The sequence below is a fragment of the Neodiprion pinetum genome, chromosome 3, assembly GCF_021155775.2.
Source record: "Neodiprion pinetum isolate iyNeoPine1 chromosome 3, iyNeoPine1.2, whole genome shotgun sequence".
Lineage (NCBI taxonomy): Eukaryota > Metazoa > Arthropoda > Insecta > Hymenoptera > Diprionidae > Neodiprion > Neodiprion pinetum.
This window is the reverse complement of record NC_060234.1, coordinates 29,219,001-29,233,324: the sequence shown is the minus strand read 5'-3', so window position 1 is coordinate 29,233,324 and position 14,324 is coordinate 29,219,001. Positions and strand designations below refer to the sequence as shown.

Genomic DNA, 14,324 nt, shown 5'->3' with positions numbered 1-14,324 from the left:
GTTTTTATCCTATAGGCGTATTGTTTGCATCGCCACGTACGTGTGACGGATTTAACGACTTCTTCTTCGTGTATGAAAAACAATTAACCTCGATAAAATAGATAACGTAGGTCTAAAAATTCTTTTAAAAAATGCTCGGTACCGTTGATGCAATCAAGCGTAACTTGATAATTCCACCGCGATTTGTTCCCTACATGGAAAAGCATCGCATTTACGAACTCTTCCACGTAAGCAAAGTTACAATTTATGTACATAAATTATGTACAAGCAAACTGTGAAGGGGTTGTATGTCTAATAATTCTCGATGGCAATGGTTAATTACACCTTCGATTACACCGATAATTTTTTTAAAATCGAATTAAATAAAGCACTGTCACATGGTTGATAAATCGGTTGAATGCATGTGATAAATGACAGGAACTCGCAACAGAGCTACTAATAAAAAGGCCAGATGATCATATCAGCTATCTGAAGCAATGTATTCAGCATGCCGCACTGAATCGGGATGTCCCTAGAATAATCGTACTTGCCCCACCGGACTTTGGTAACAATATTCGCTCAACAGAATTATGACAAATTTTTGTAAAGAAACAATAGCTAATTGAAATGATTTTTATCTGTACAATTAATTACTTTTCTATCATTCAACAGCAACTGCATATGTAAGTATTTCAACTATATTATAGACTCGAAATGTCCGAAAATGACATACACTTCAGTAACAGAATCTACAAGAAAGTTCAACGAGATTGAAAATTATATGGATACAGAATACAGAATATTCCAAAATAAATTTTAGGGCGTTACGGATTATTTACTTCACCACTGTGAATGGATCTGCGATTAATTGATGGTTAATCTAATATCCAGATAAGATGCGCCTCGCCGAAGCATTACAAGAGGAGCTAGGCGTCCGGCCCATAACCATTAGTGACATTCATCAAGTTACGTCAACGGTAAATGTTTTAAATTTGTACTTACTGTATATTCGCAATGATGTAATACGCTAATGAATTTTCATAGTATTTTTTTTTTCACCTTAATACTTCTATGTCATTATTAAATTGTACTTTTAGTGCATGCATCTCAGTTGTGCCAACGCCGAAGATTTCGCGCGGAATTTGAAGAAAATACTTCGAACTGGGATGCTGAATGATTCCGGCTGGACTCTCGTAGGTAAGATGAACTATGTTTACACAATAAAATCAGGTATATTGAAACAGTACTATATATACTAACGTAATTCTGTTCTACCGCACGTGTAACAGATGTACCGAGGACGAAAGCGGAGGCTCAAGCTTTTCAGCGTATCGGTATTATCCCCACACACGTCTTACAGATCAACCCTACTCGGTCATTAGGTACATTGTCGTACAATTAGCTGTTACGATATTTCGTATCACTTTTCATATTTTAACTTTTAAATCACAACCAACTTCTTGTTCTAGACTGCAGAGAAGATGGTGACATGGTAACTGACTTCCAGGTGTCGAAGCAGAGCCGTAGCGTTCATTATTTAACCCCGGAGCAACGCGCGTACGAAAAACACCTTCGTGGTCTACAAATCGCGTACTCAGACTCGTTGATCGTTAGTATTTAACGTAGATAATGTTCGGTCAAAATTTAAAAGCTTCCTTACAGGAAGTTGACGTTGGAGACCGAAGTATTGAAGAGCTAGCAAAGGACTGCGCTATCCTAGCGAAAATGAGGAAACACTGTGGGGCACCATCGATTTTTCGGGTAGCTATTATCGGTTCTCGAGGGTCCGGCAGTCGTACTGTCGCTAGACACCTTTGCCAACGGTTTCATCTTGTCCATGGTGAGAACAGCTTGACTTTTTCCACAATGTTGTACGTTCCTTGTAACTGTGTGTATTATTCATCGAAAGATAAATTCGATTGTAAGAACTGTTTGAGATGATTCCCTTTTAGTTGATTTTGAAAAAATCCTGCAGCAGGCACGTATGCAGGACTCGCCGTTAGGTAAAACTCTGAGAATGATCGAACACGCCTGGGGCAAGAGACCCACGCCTGAAACCAGGGTGCAAGTTATTGAAGTATGTTATGCATTGTTATTACTGTATTAACAATGACTGTGTTAGTTTCTTTTCACGTCAAATTTCATTCTACTATTGTATACGAAAAATAGTGTCATTTACGAAGTAAACGCGATTATGTGCAGAAATATATTCTTGACTACGAGTGCATGAAACGTGGCTGGGTATTGACCGGGTATCCCATCAACGAGCAGGATTTCCGACTACTTGACATGTTGGCTACACCGCCAAATCGGTAGGCATAATATTCCCACGAAGTAATGATTTAAGTTTCAACAAATTGCCGATATGCTCAAGGCGACGTATTCTCCTTTCTTAGTCAAAACAGACTGCTGCGTCAAACGAAATTCATAATTTGAAATAGAATTATTTGTTATACGATGAGCTTTGATTTGTCTGATTATATCCTCTCATACCGGAAAATTCATCAGGGTCATATTTTTGGACGTTGACTCTTTCACATGCAAACAGAGGCTACTTGGACGTCGTGTTAACATGTACACTGGTAGCAAACACAATCTAACATCCGACAATTCTATTGAAGAAAAAATCGACCAGTTAGCCGCACATCCGGAAGACTATCGTAGCAACGTAGAACGACAGGTAATACCGGAAACCTCTATTCACGGATCGATAAATTCACTGCGAAAATATTCTATCACACAACTGTTTCTGGTCAATCTTCTCTGATCCTTTCTTGATTCTATAGATCAAAGAGTACGAAGATAACGTAACAGCCATGATGAATTATGCGGGAGCTTCGGCGACCATCATCGACGGGTCTGGTTCAGCGTCAACCGTACGTGAATTGACAGAGGCCTGTTTGATGAGACCTGCTCCATGCGCTCCACCCAGAGTTCCAGCTCGAGCCCGAGATATCAACGCGGAGGACATCGAGTTTGACCCCGACGATGAAATAGATCCTCGAGTATTCGACGGCATCCGATTTCCAGAAGCGAAAGTGTCTTTGATTTAGTGATTTAATCGACTACCGCACAAATATCTTGGTTCGATTTCATCTAATTTTGATTTCGTTTTTCCACTACAAAATTTTTTTGTCAGACCATATGCCAATTTGCGTTTTGCGACCCAAGGGTGAAGCAGTCCGCAAGACGTACACTTGACGAGAACTCGTGTAAAGCGGTTTCTGATTTCGTTCAGCTAAAGCATTTAGGATTTCTGGAGTTACTTGAAGTCTTCCAATTACTCGCAATGTCATTTGAAATGTCTTCCAGTTTTTAATTCGTCAAGTACGTTCAATCCATTGCAAACTGGTAAATCTCTGGCGTATGTACATAATTAAATATGTATGCTATGACGTGTACTTATAATAAATTACGAGAGCGGAATCAGTTGTTCCTCTATAGTGCTACATTTGCAGTTTAACAGAATGCTTCACGTAAAATAATTGAGGGAAACAATGAACATCTTCGATTTTAATCTTGATATTAACTTGTACGAGCTACATTTCGACGCACCCTCGCTTTGGGGCGGCGTAGGGAACTTCCCTCGTTTCTTGCTCCCCTGGCACTCTAGGCATCCGAACCGCGCCACGTCACTTACCGCAACGCGTTGCGTGGCGGTGAGGGTGTCAAACGTCACGCGGCAGCATCGACGTCGACCTAGAATCGTCGATCGTCGACGGGGTTGCGAGGAGTCGTCGACAAGGGTGAAACACCCCTTGGAGCTGACGTAACAACACGTCAGCGATTTCGGTGGCGCCTAGCCCACGGCAATCATCAACGCGTAGAAGTAGCAGCCGGTTTCATTTGCTCTAACGTTACTTGTTTTATTCTTCCCTAGCGCAGGGTCGTTATAAATTGACCTAAATACTTTTCGCCGTTTCCCCGGCATTTGCAAGCGAACTCTTACAAGTTTTTCAATCTTTGAATTAGCGATATAAAATAATATATGCAATCACGAACAGCGTTTGCAAGACTTTATGCAAACACTAATTAACGTTTTATTTAAATCACGAATTTCAAACACAATAAGCATAATTACGAATATATTTTTGAGCTTGCTGGTAACGTCTTGTTAATTCAAGTATCTTGTGTCCAATTCTAGTCGAAGGTGTGAGCGATTTCGATGTCGAAATTACTAACATGGCATCCTGATACAAAAGGCGACCCGAAGCTTGGAAAAATTTATGGAAAGGTAACGATGCGACGCGCACGCTACCCGGAGGGCACCAGCCCCAGGATGGCATCATTTTCAAGAGGCTTCGTGCACCGAACTCGTCCTCGTCCACCAGCCGCGCGTTATGAAATCTTGGTGCGGAAATATGCTTCGCGTTTGAGGCAATTAACGGAGTTAGCAGAAGTGTTGCGTGGGAGCTCATTTTCCTCCTGGAATTCTGAAAGAGAAATCCAATGTTTCCGTACTTCAAGTTAAAACTCAAATTTTCAATCACACTCACATATTCGATGCTGATGAATTATTTGCCAAGCATAAACTTGATCATGGGTGTTAGAATATTTTGTATCCAATCAACAGTGCAAAAATCAGCATCAGGAATGGTGAATATTAATGGAACATATTATGTTGGTAAAGAAATATTGAAATCTACAATTATGACCGGACTTGAGAAAGATAGGCAATAAAGATAGAGGGAATGAAGGGAAAATACTATTACACTTTACAACAGCAACAAGAAGCTGTGAGGATTTGTTTCTACTGCCAGGATTCAGGGGAATCGATCTGGCTTTACTTCGTCCCTCCCAGAATATACGTAACCAGCGTTCGTACCCGCCATGCAACCCTGATCTGGAAATATGCCCCTTGTTTGAAGGACTTGATACAGATGTATTTCGAATCTCCGCGGTTATGGCATGATCTGAAACACACATCGTTATCTTCTTCTTCGAGATATTTACATTTTCATGTGAGAAAATCACGAGTTAATTGTGTGTTTAATTGAGCTTAGCTTTAGCTGTTTTTACAGCTTACCCTCACGATATACACGTGCACAGATAAATGGATACGGTATTTCAATTCATCACGGTCGCCAACTTTTTTTATGGACAGGGGAATAATGAGCTGTAATTTGTAATTCGAAATTTGAGGAACCAGCCACGTGCGGTCACAGATACTTGTGCCAGGAAAGCAGAATGAAAGAGGATGTTCGTACTGTATGTATGTATCTCCTTCCTGTTTCCGGTGCGAGTAAAGGATAACCGCATTTCCTGGCTCAAAGCGATACTGTTGGTTAAAGAACCACAAGGAAACAGGAAGTTTGGGTTCAGGGATATAGACTCCGGTGGAGGTCTTTTCCGAGGTTTCTATATGACTGAAGAAGTTGGAATGAAGATTGGTGCGAGGACAGCATGACCGTAATGTGTGCTGTATCCAGCTGCGGTGTACTGTACACGCCGTTTCCGCAATATGCAATTTATGCAGACGTTTGACCGTAATCGATCCGTATTGTAAATGATATGTGTGTACAGCATAGAAGCAACACGTGGAGTTTTTTTGAAAATCTGCCAGGATCTTAGCAGTTCAATGGAGCCTCCTTTCATTGCTGTTGCTTCATCTTCATGGAAACCTGTTATCAGATGGCATTCGCTGGTTTTAAGATTTCTTATTTTTATACCTATAATAATAATACCGGTGCTAAGTCGTCGATTATTTTCACCGTCGCGCATGGCATATACCACGATTTCAAGTGGCTACAATAGAGGTGGCGATTCCCAAGTTTTACTCACCGGATTTCTTGAGACAAAACTCGAAAGCATTCGAGACTTTACTCTCGGGCACGGGAAATAATTATCTAAATCTTTATCTTGCTTTGAATATGACAGAGAAAAATGCCGGTCAATGGAAACAGCTGTTCGATATTTCAGACCAGCACGGATTTGTTATAATTGATTAATAATTATTGATAAAGGAACTGAAAAACTTTATTAACTTTATAGGAATGTAATCTGCAATCAACACCAAAGAAATTGGTACGGAAATGGACTATCCTGTATTGTAACATTACATCGGTTTTCGAGACGTTGAGTTCGATATTGACTCCAAGTTTTTTGTACATTTGATGTGAGAACCATTTTAAAAATTTTTTTGCTATATAATATAAGAAATTCATTTTCCATTCGAAATGCTGTCTACATTTTCGAAAAACGGATGAAGTTTGTTTTGGTATTTTGGTAGGTCGGAATGTTCGTTGTCGGAATTATACGAGTATTTGCAACACTTGGGTAGATCATTGACTTGTTCACATTCGGTGCTTCTATCTTTCGTAGCATTTCTTAGATCCTGATATTTTAGCGTGCTTCTCATTTTCCTACCGTTTCACTCTAGTCGATAATATGAAAAGCTGAAACCCGGTTCGCGCTAAGAAAAATCCATAGAATTCCTCGAAGCATTCCTCGAGTCCTGGTAATCGGGGATGCTTCTCGCCTTCGCACTCATCTAGTTGGCAGCTGAACAGACAGCAAGGACTCGCTTGGTCGAATCTGGTAATGTTAGTAGTTATTCCATAGGTCAGTTTGAGCAAATGAAACGTGTATCCTTTCAACTTCTCACATCCTGTTCTCCAATAACAATCTACCATTTGGGGTTCGTTCGGAAAGCCCAAGGCGTAGCTATTGGTAAAGATCCCCTGAAAATAGCAGCTGGTGGCCCCACTTTGCAAGGACCCTAAAATCCTGTGCGAATTTCTCGGCGTTTCTTGGTCCCTGATAACTAAGTATGTTACTTGACTCCGCGTCCTTCCAAACGCTCGTAGCACATACTTGTACGGTCCTGGGTGAAGGTGAAGTGGAAGGCAGTTGTTCTTGCCGGGGAGATCCTTCGAAGGGTTTCTCGCGTCCTGTTAAACAGGGCACGATACTCGTCTTGACGATCCTTTCTCGTAGATGTGGTCGCGTCGGTTGACCCGGGCAAAGCCATCCTGCCGCACAAGCGAACTACCCTGTTCCTCAAGCCCTGGTAGTTCAGTCTACGATCTGGTTGGCGTCCTGGCGACCAGCATTGTTCACCTAGGCTCGATCGAACTCCGCTACATTCATTCCCTGCAGTTCCATCCTTCATTGTAGTTCTTGATCCCTGTTACTTTAACGTACAGTTTGTTTTGATGCGCCCCCTGAGCACGCTAGGTTGCGAGGCAACGCCAAACTCGAGAATGAGCCCTCATATTTAATTCAAAAACGGGAGGATATGAAAGGTCGGTCGGACTTCTCGAGTCCTGATAAAGTAGCGTTCCATTCTCGACAGCGTGGCTTAAGGGTGTAAGTATATACGTGGTGGTCACCTGCATTGCGGAGTTTCATTCACCACGCCTGTGCCAGCTACAACACAACCGGCCATCTAACGCATGTCCTTCGCTACGGTCCTTGGATCCTGGTAGTAAAATCTTCGTTTCGTTTTGATGTCCGTTTAACTCAAGCAATCGATAGTTGTTTCCTTATTTTTCGTCTATTTGTATCTTTTCGTCTACCAAGTTATCCACGCATAATGAAACCCGCTACGTTCGTTATACTTTGAAGAGCAAATATCTCAGTCTCACCGCTTACGATTGTTCCATGATGTATGGATTTGATCGTGTAAAAAAAAAAAATGAACCGTTTAATAAAATGTTACGATGAATTTTTAATGACGTCTACGTCGCAAATAGATGGTTCGCAAGCACCCAGATGGACCGATAGACGAAAGAAAAGTAATCGATGATTGTTGTCTACGGTATATATGAATAACATATTTTTCCTCACCATTTCAATATTTAATTACAACCATGTTCGATATTTCTCGTTTAACTATGTTTTCCCGCCTGTTTTGTACGAGTATCCTGTTTTCCTGAGTCAATGAAAGTGGTGACGCTTTAAAGCTTATTCGCCAGTCTTTCATAGCGGGGAAAAGGACGGATGGCATACAGGAAAGTCATGGTGCCCTGGTCCAACGAATGTTTCCAACGCCCGTTTCTTGACGAATGACGGGACGTTGACGATCGGTTTTCCACTTGGACTTCCGTCACCAGCTTCGCCAGCTGACAGCTCAATTTTATAGTTGTCAATGCTGCAGGTAGCTTTGAATTTCCGTGTACGTATATGCACCACGGAAAAATGCTGAAATATCCACCCCATGTATTCCTGGTCACGAAAAATTTGCTGCCGACTCTTTTGCACGTGCCAAGCAGCCTAAGTAAACTGCAACTCCTAGAACCAGAGAAAATGCGTTTTCCTAATCATAGTACCCTGGTGCAGCCCAGATTACTAGGGGGTAAATATCCTCCTTGATGCAAGGAGTGCAGAAAGCGCGATTGATAAGATTTTCGTCGTAGCGAATGAATATTACTATTTCACCAATGTTTCATAATTGTGATAAAACACGTGTCATAAACTAATCAAAGGTCATTACAAATTGGACACGACCCACAAGTTTGTTGGACCGAAAAATAGTTTGTTACAAAATAAAGGCACAATAATTACTGATAACATTTCTAACTAATGATGTTTGAATAACACGCGCATTTTCGCAACATTCTTATGGTTGGGTGAACGAGAAGGACGCGAGATAACGTTACGAAAGAAAGGTTTTGGAGTTTCCCCAGCAGTCTCTCGTATTAATGATATTAACCCTCTTTGGGTGCTGGAAACGAACATGCGGGAACTATAAGACGTAGAGAAGCTTCGCGGCGGCAGCTACCCTTGTTCGTATTGATCCGAGGCGTCTTAGAACCCCTGCCGAAGACAGAGTGGCTACCTCTTGGATTCACCCGTGGTCGACACACCTGCAGGTTGACAATACAGAATAAATAGCCGATCGCCTCATGGTCATTGGCACAGTAAGGTTACTATAGAAAATCGCAAGAGGTTCAAGTCACAGAATCAAGTTGTTCAACTAACAGGTATATTTATATAGTCAGTGTCGATTATCAATTCCGATAGTCAATTCGTCAAGTTTCATTAAGGTTGAAATCCATCCACGCACTCGACAGTGGATGTTGGTATTGGGTTCACTCCCCACTACAGAAAGGTTTCATTCAATCAACTCCGAGGCAAGTTTGAAACCATAAAGGACTCGTACAACGGTAGATCGTGCAAACTCTAACAACCGCAACAGCTACAGCGTTATGCCAAATCGAGCTTCAAAGCACGAGCTCGCTTTTGGAACAGGGAAGTACGCTTGGGGCGGAAGCATTTCTCCCATAGTTTGTGAGACACTTTATAACGACCCGTTCGCCTACCTGGCTTTAGGGGTCCTAGTACAGCGGTCGACCAGGACGATGGCGGAGGTGCGGAAATACGCGTGTTTCCTTCACGGACATGGGTGTCTTGGACGGGCGGGTGACGTCCGGACATTCGAACGGCGCCTTGGCATCGCCTGGGCCGCGTTCCGGACAAGTTAAATTAACACGCATGCAGATTTCGGAATTGTTTTCGTTGTATCCGTCGGTGCTAATGGCAGGGCACTTAGAGCCTCGATTCGGACGAATCAAACGGTGGGACAACAGGCGAACAGAAACTCGTAGTCGGTCTAGTTTTAAGAGCATTCGGCGCCTGCGTCGCGACGCCCATATTGGACCAACCCTTGCGTACCGAGGTCCTGGGTTATATTGAAATTCTCCAGGGATAAACCAGAGGAGCTGCGATAAGACACGCCCACAAATTTGTCCACAACAGTGTCGAGACAAACGGTTTTTGGTTTTCAACTTTCGCTAATTTCCTGTACGGTATGAGGAACTTCACTTGTATCAAGAATCGAAGTCCCTAAAAATTGGAATCAGAATCACGATTCACTTAATCTTTTGTCGGAAAAATTGCAGTTCTTTTGGTTCTGTGCATTTATGTACCTACGTCACGAAAGTTTTTGTTGACGAGGAATTGAATTTTTTATTACCTTCCATTTTCTTCGGGCAGATCGCGAAAATGTTGCTTATTTACTTGCAAATATTCGTTGATAATACTCGTTAAATTGAAATTAAAAAACACATGGCATTCGGTGGACGCGTTTCAACTATCTCCGAGATGTGAAACTCACGATAATCACATTTTACCCAAGCTTTTACGTTCGGATTCCGTCGAAATACAATAATTAATAACCCCTCTCCGAGTAAAATCGGGAAATGAGCTTTTAATTACTTAGACGCGAGCCCGGATCCTGCATAAGAACCACAGAGTGTTGACTCGCGGTCCATATACACATAATCACGGCATGCCTATCCACTCGAAAATAACTGACACGAAACTAATTAATTCCGGGCGTAGCGCATAATTCACGTCACGGATGCAGATGCAGCCTGCATACCTCGAGTGTACGATGTGCAACATTGTGAATGACGTTGGTACACCGCAAGCACGAAGCTGTGGTGGATCAGGGTAGGTTCTCGGAAAGCTGCGATCTCGACTCGACTGCACCTCGGTGTTGCAATTCGTATCCTAGGAATGTTTGCGTGTGTAATGTGCGGGTACATATTATAGGTATACGAACGCAACGTTTTCGTGTGCATTTCGTTTGCATTCCCCGGTAGCTTCAGGGTTTAACGCGGCGGTCGTAGCGTAGTCGAGTATTACACATACAACTTGTGCAGAAATGTGAATATAATGACTACTTTTTTGTATCTTAATTATGCTGTAATTAATTAAAATACTTGTACTACGTCAGAGCGCTACTTGCAGGTGCAAATTGAGTTATTACGAGATGCGGAAGATTCCGAACGGGGCAGCAGCTGAAACTCGAACTTTCGATTTATATCGACGGTAATTTTTTTATTACTGAAATAAAACTATAGACCCCGCATTGCCGAATTGCAAGCTACGTGAAAAGTCTTGAAAATTATTTTCTCGCTGTGCGGCTTTTCAGCACTTTTACTTGGCGGTTGAACGACGTGGTCGTTTTGGTGCACAGATACGAGTGCATTTGTTAGGTAGCACAAAGGTATAATTTCTGCTACGTGCGATAATTAAGCTGAAAAATGACAAAGGTGAATAATTTGTTTTTGGCAATCGGAGAATACCGACAGGCAAACCGACTCGTTCGATGAGAAACGAAATCGGATAATGAGTATAATAACGAAAGCGCGTACATACAGAAAACAGCCGGGGCTTGGGTGAAGTGAAAAGAGATCTTATACGAGTGCCATTAAGAATCCTTTAATCTTTCAACCGAATGGTCCAACTGAGGCAGTAAATTTTGAAGCAAAAGAGGAAGAAGAAAGAAAAAGGAAAAAAAAAAAATTGAACGTATTTTCTCTTGATTACAGACCACATTGCGGGTAATGCCAGCTTTGCGCGATGTTGAACAGATAAAGTGGCGACACGGACGGATAAAAATACATTGGCTGCATCCCTTCGGTGGGTTTTTGTATAACAGGTATCATCCTTTGTGTCATACGTCGAAAAGGAATTTATTGTACATCCTTTCGCGTGTTCCTCGGAAAGCAGCTTGCGCGTGTATAATGAGGATGAGGAGGAGGAGGAGGAGGAGGAGGAAGAGGAGCGGGGTCTTCTTCGTTCGTGAAATCGTAACGATCTGGTCCGTAAAGGTAGGAGGTGAAAAAGAGATAACGGTAGAACGATTTAGAACAGTGGAGGTCGGATCAAACGCGGCTGGCGTCGTTCGAAATCGCAAACAATCGAGGAAACACGGGAATCCATTGGCGATCGGTCACGCGCATGAATATAACTGCCGTTGAATGTCTCTAGAGAGACTCGGTCGTTCAGTGCTGAATGGAGGGCATCCGCGATGCAGGCAAACGTGTCCCACCTACACAAGGTATACGCTTTGCGACATACGTATAACAGGTTACGGGTACCTACGTCAGGGTGCCAGCACAGGTGTAACAGACACTCTTTCCCTCTACAAGCGATTCACAGACCGTCGGATACAGGGTGGCTCGAGCTTTAAGTATTAATTTTTTGCGCAAGATGCGATTCTGTGCATCGTGAATTGCACTTCATGATCCGGAGGGGTGAAAATGAACGGAGAGAAAAGGACCTGTCCATGGATTGAAACATGATTTTGAATTCTTTCGTGTGAGAACAAAATGAAATTATCTATATTACAAAGACAGCGCATTTCGTGCGTTACGTCAGTTATACTCTGTTTGAAATGAGTTCCGGATTTTGCATAAGATTGGAGGAAACTAAGAATCGGAATTTCAAAAACATTCGTGACATTAATTGTATACAGTTGCTATGGCTGATAACTTTTCTTTTGGACTTGAATACTTCCAAAAACCATGGAACCGAGTACTCGAAGAATTAATGGTGATTAAAATTTGCTTAAATTTTGGTCACCTAGTATAACGGAAGCGGAATATGTGAAAAATCACGCTTCATCGATCCTGCTAAATGTCAGCTTAACGATGGTTCTTTGTTCGGGCAGAATGGCTTGATAATTGATACGTGCGTGCGTGTTTGTAAGTTGTATTACACTTTATTATACCTCTGGTTTATAACGTTTGATCGAGCAATTTCCGTACCGACTACATGTGCACGCGCATCGAGTCTGAAAAATTTTAGCAAATTAATCAAAAAGAACGCCGTTTGCGCATTTAATTTTACAAAGTATCCTACTGGTTAAAAATTAAAAAAATTGATCAGCCTGCAATAAAGGCAACAATTTATGAAATGATTTTGACTATGAATTTTTGGCCTTTTCATTTAAACATCTCACGCAACAACATTCTAGTTAATATTTCTTGAATGCAGATTCTAACAATCGCGCGGTTGAGAATAATTTGACGAAAGAAGAAGAAAGAAAAATCGAATGCCTGGCCGAATATTTCCGGCGATTTCGCGCGTCGAGGACGTTTCGCGATTCTCACGCGTTCCGGTCGCAGCCACTGGATATGTATAACAAAACGTGACGGGTTATTATATTCCTTTCGTGCCGAGCAGACACTCTCCGTGTAAGGATGACGACGGATGTATACGTACACGTGTTATACGTGTATGAATTCGTATGTGTGCATGTACGGGGAGAGAGTGCTTGAGCACGGCCGTTGGTCAGACCCCCCAAGGTTCCAATTACGATTCAATGGGGGTTCCCCGCCTGCAACTCTACAACTAGATAAGTCCGCGAACCACGAAGCACCTTATTTTATCTACCTTTTTTCTCTCTTTCCTTATTTCTCTCCTTACATTAGGGGTGCAACGCCGGTGAAGAATACCTACCTTCTTTCCACTCAACGAGTAACCATTTTCCTTCAAATCGTATCACAGTAACGCAACTACTTTATAAATATTTATTTACTTATGTATTCATTTAATATAGTTTGTCTTGTTACCTCCAAATTATCTTACGCTGGATAATGGTTTCACACGTAATTCTTTACTAGTTTTAAAACACTCGCTCGCTAAAGCTCGCTCGGAGTCGGATGCCTGGTGTAGTTGGTGTTTGTGCTCGTGCGTTCGCTTACTCGTTGCCAGTGTTTTACAAGATGACATAGTTGTAGGGGAGACTCGCGATGACTCCCCAAAAAATTCTGGTATTTGCTTCACAGTATACAAAATGAACACTGTCTTCGTGCATGTGACGCAAACCGAATCTGCCCGTAAGATTTTTTCTATATAATGCTACGAATCACGTTTACACGTGCATGTAAGTATAACGTATTGTCATTTTATGACAATAAATTTCGTCAAAAAATACCACAGAACAATCAGCTAAATGCTGACAGATTTGAAACACTACGCGCAGCAATTTTAGCTCTAAGTGAACGACGTTATTGTCATATATTCCTATGTATACAATGCCAACCACTCACCAGTTGCAATTTGTTGATCCTGGTCGTTCGGCTCTCTTTTCCGATTCAAAATGTTATCCGAAGCATGCATATTGGTTTGATAGTAAAAAAATATGACGTTTTCAATAATCAAATTTGTAAACTTGAAAATTAGTCCGGAAGGTTAAACGTCATCAGGTCAAGGACCTCGACAGCCAAAACTAGGGAGCGTTCGTCCTGGAGGTCGAGATCCATCAGGTGGAGGACCTGGACAGCCAAATCTACAGAAAATTAGTCCTGAAGGTCGAAAGTCACCAGGTCAAGGACCTGGACAGCCAGAACTACGGAGCGCTTGTCCTGGAAGTCGAATTCCATCAGGTAACGGACCTGGAGCTCAAGAACCACGGAGCGCTTGTCCTGGAAGTCGAATTCCATCAAGTAGCGGACCTGGAGCGCAGGAACTACGCAGCGCTTGGTCAAAAGTCACCAGGTCACGGACCTGGACAGCCAGAACTACGGAAAATTAGTCCTGAAGGTCAAAAGTCACCAGGTCAAGGACCTGGACAGCCAGAACTACGGAGCGCTTGTTCTGGAAGTTAA

At 42.2% G+C, this 14,324-nt stretch overlaps 1 protein-coding gene across 1 annotated transcript; it reads left to right on the top strand.

Moving 5' to 3' along the window:
* The first annotated feature begins 131 nt into the window (after nt 1-131).
* LOC124214413 (adenylate kinase 8) lies at nt 132-14,324 on the top strand. The gene is made up of 12 exons (XM_046616683.2): nt 132-227; nt 418-544; nt 871-956; nt 1,077-1,176; nt 1,449-1,588; nt 1,642-1,819; nt 1,932-1,999; nt 2,079-2,096; nt 2,149-2,291; nt 2,488-2,659; nt 2,766-2,984; nt 13,950-14,324. Exons 1-12 carry the CDS (start codon nt 132-134, stop codon nt 14,322-14,324), a joined length of 1,722 nt encoding a protein of 573 aa, XP_046472639.2.

Excerpts from the sequence above, each read along its gene's own strand:
- LOC124214413 (XM_046616683.2), top strand. The coding sequence starts at position 132 with ATGCTCGGTACCGTTGATGCAATCAAGCGTAACTTGATAATTCCACCG. Across the intron at positions 228-417 it reads GCATTTACGAACTCTTCCAC|GAACTCGCAACAGAGCTACT; the intron begins GTAAGCAAAGTT and ends GATAAATGACAG. Across the intron at positions 545-870 it reads ACTTGCCCCACCGGACTTTG|ATAAGATGCGCCTCGCCGAA; the intron begins GTAACAATATTC and ends TCTAATATCCAG.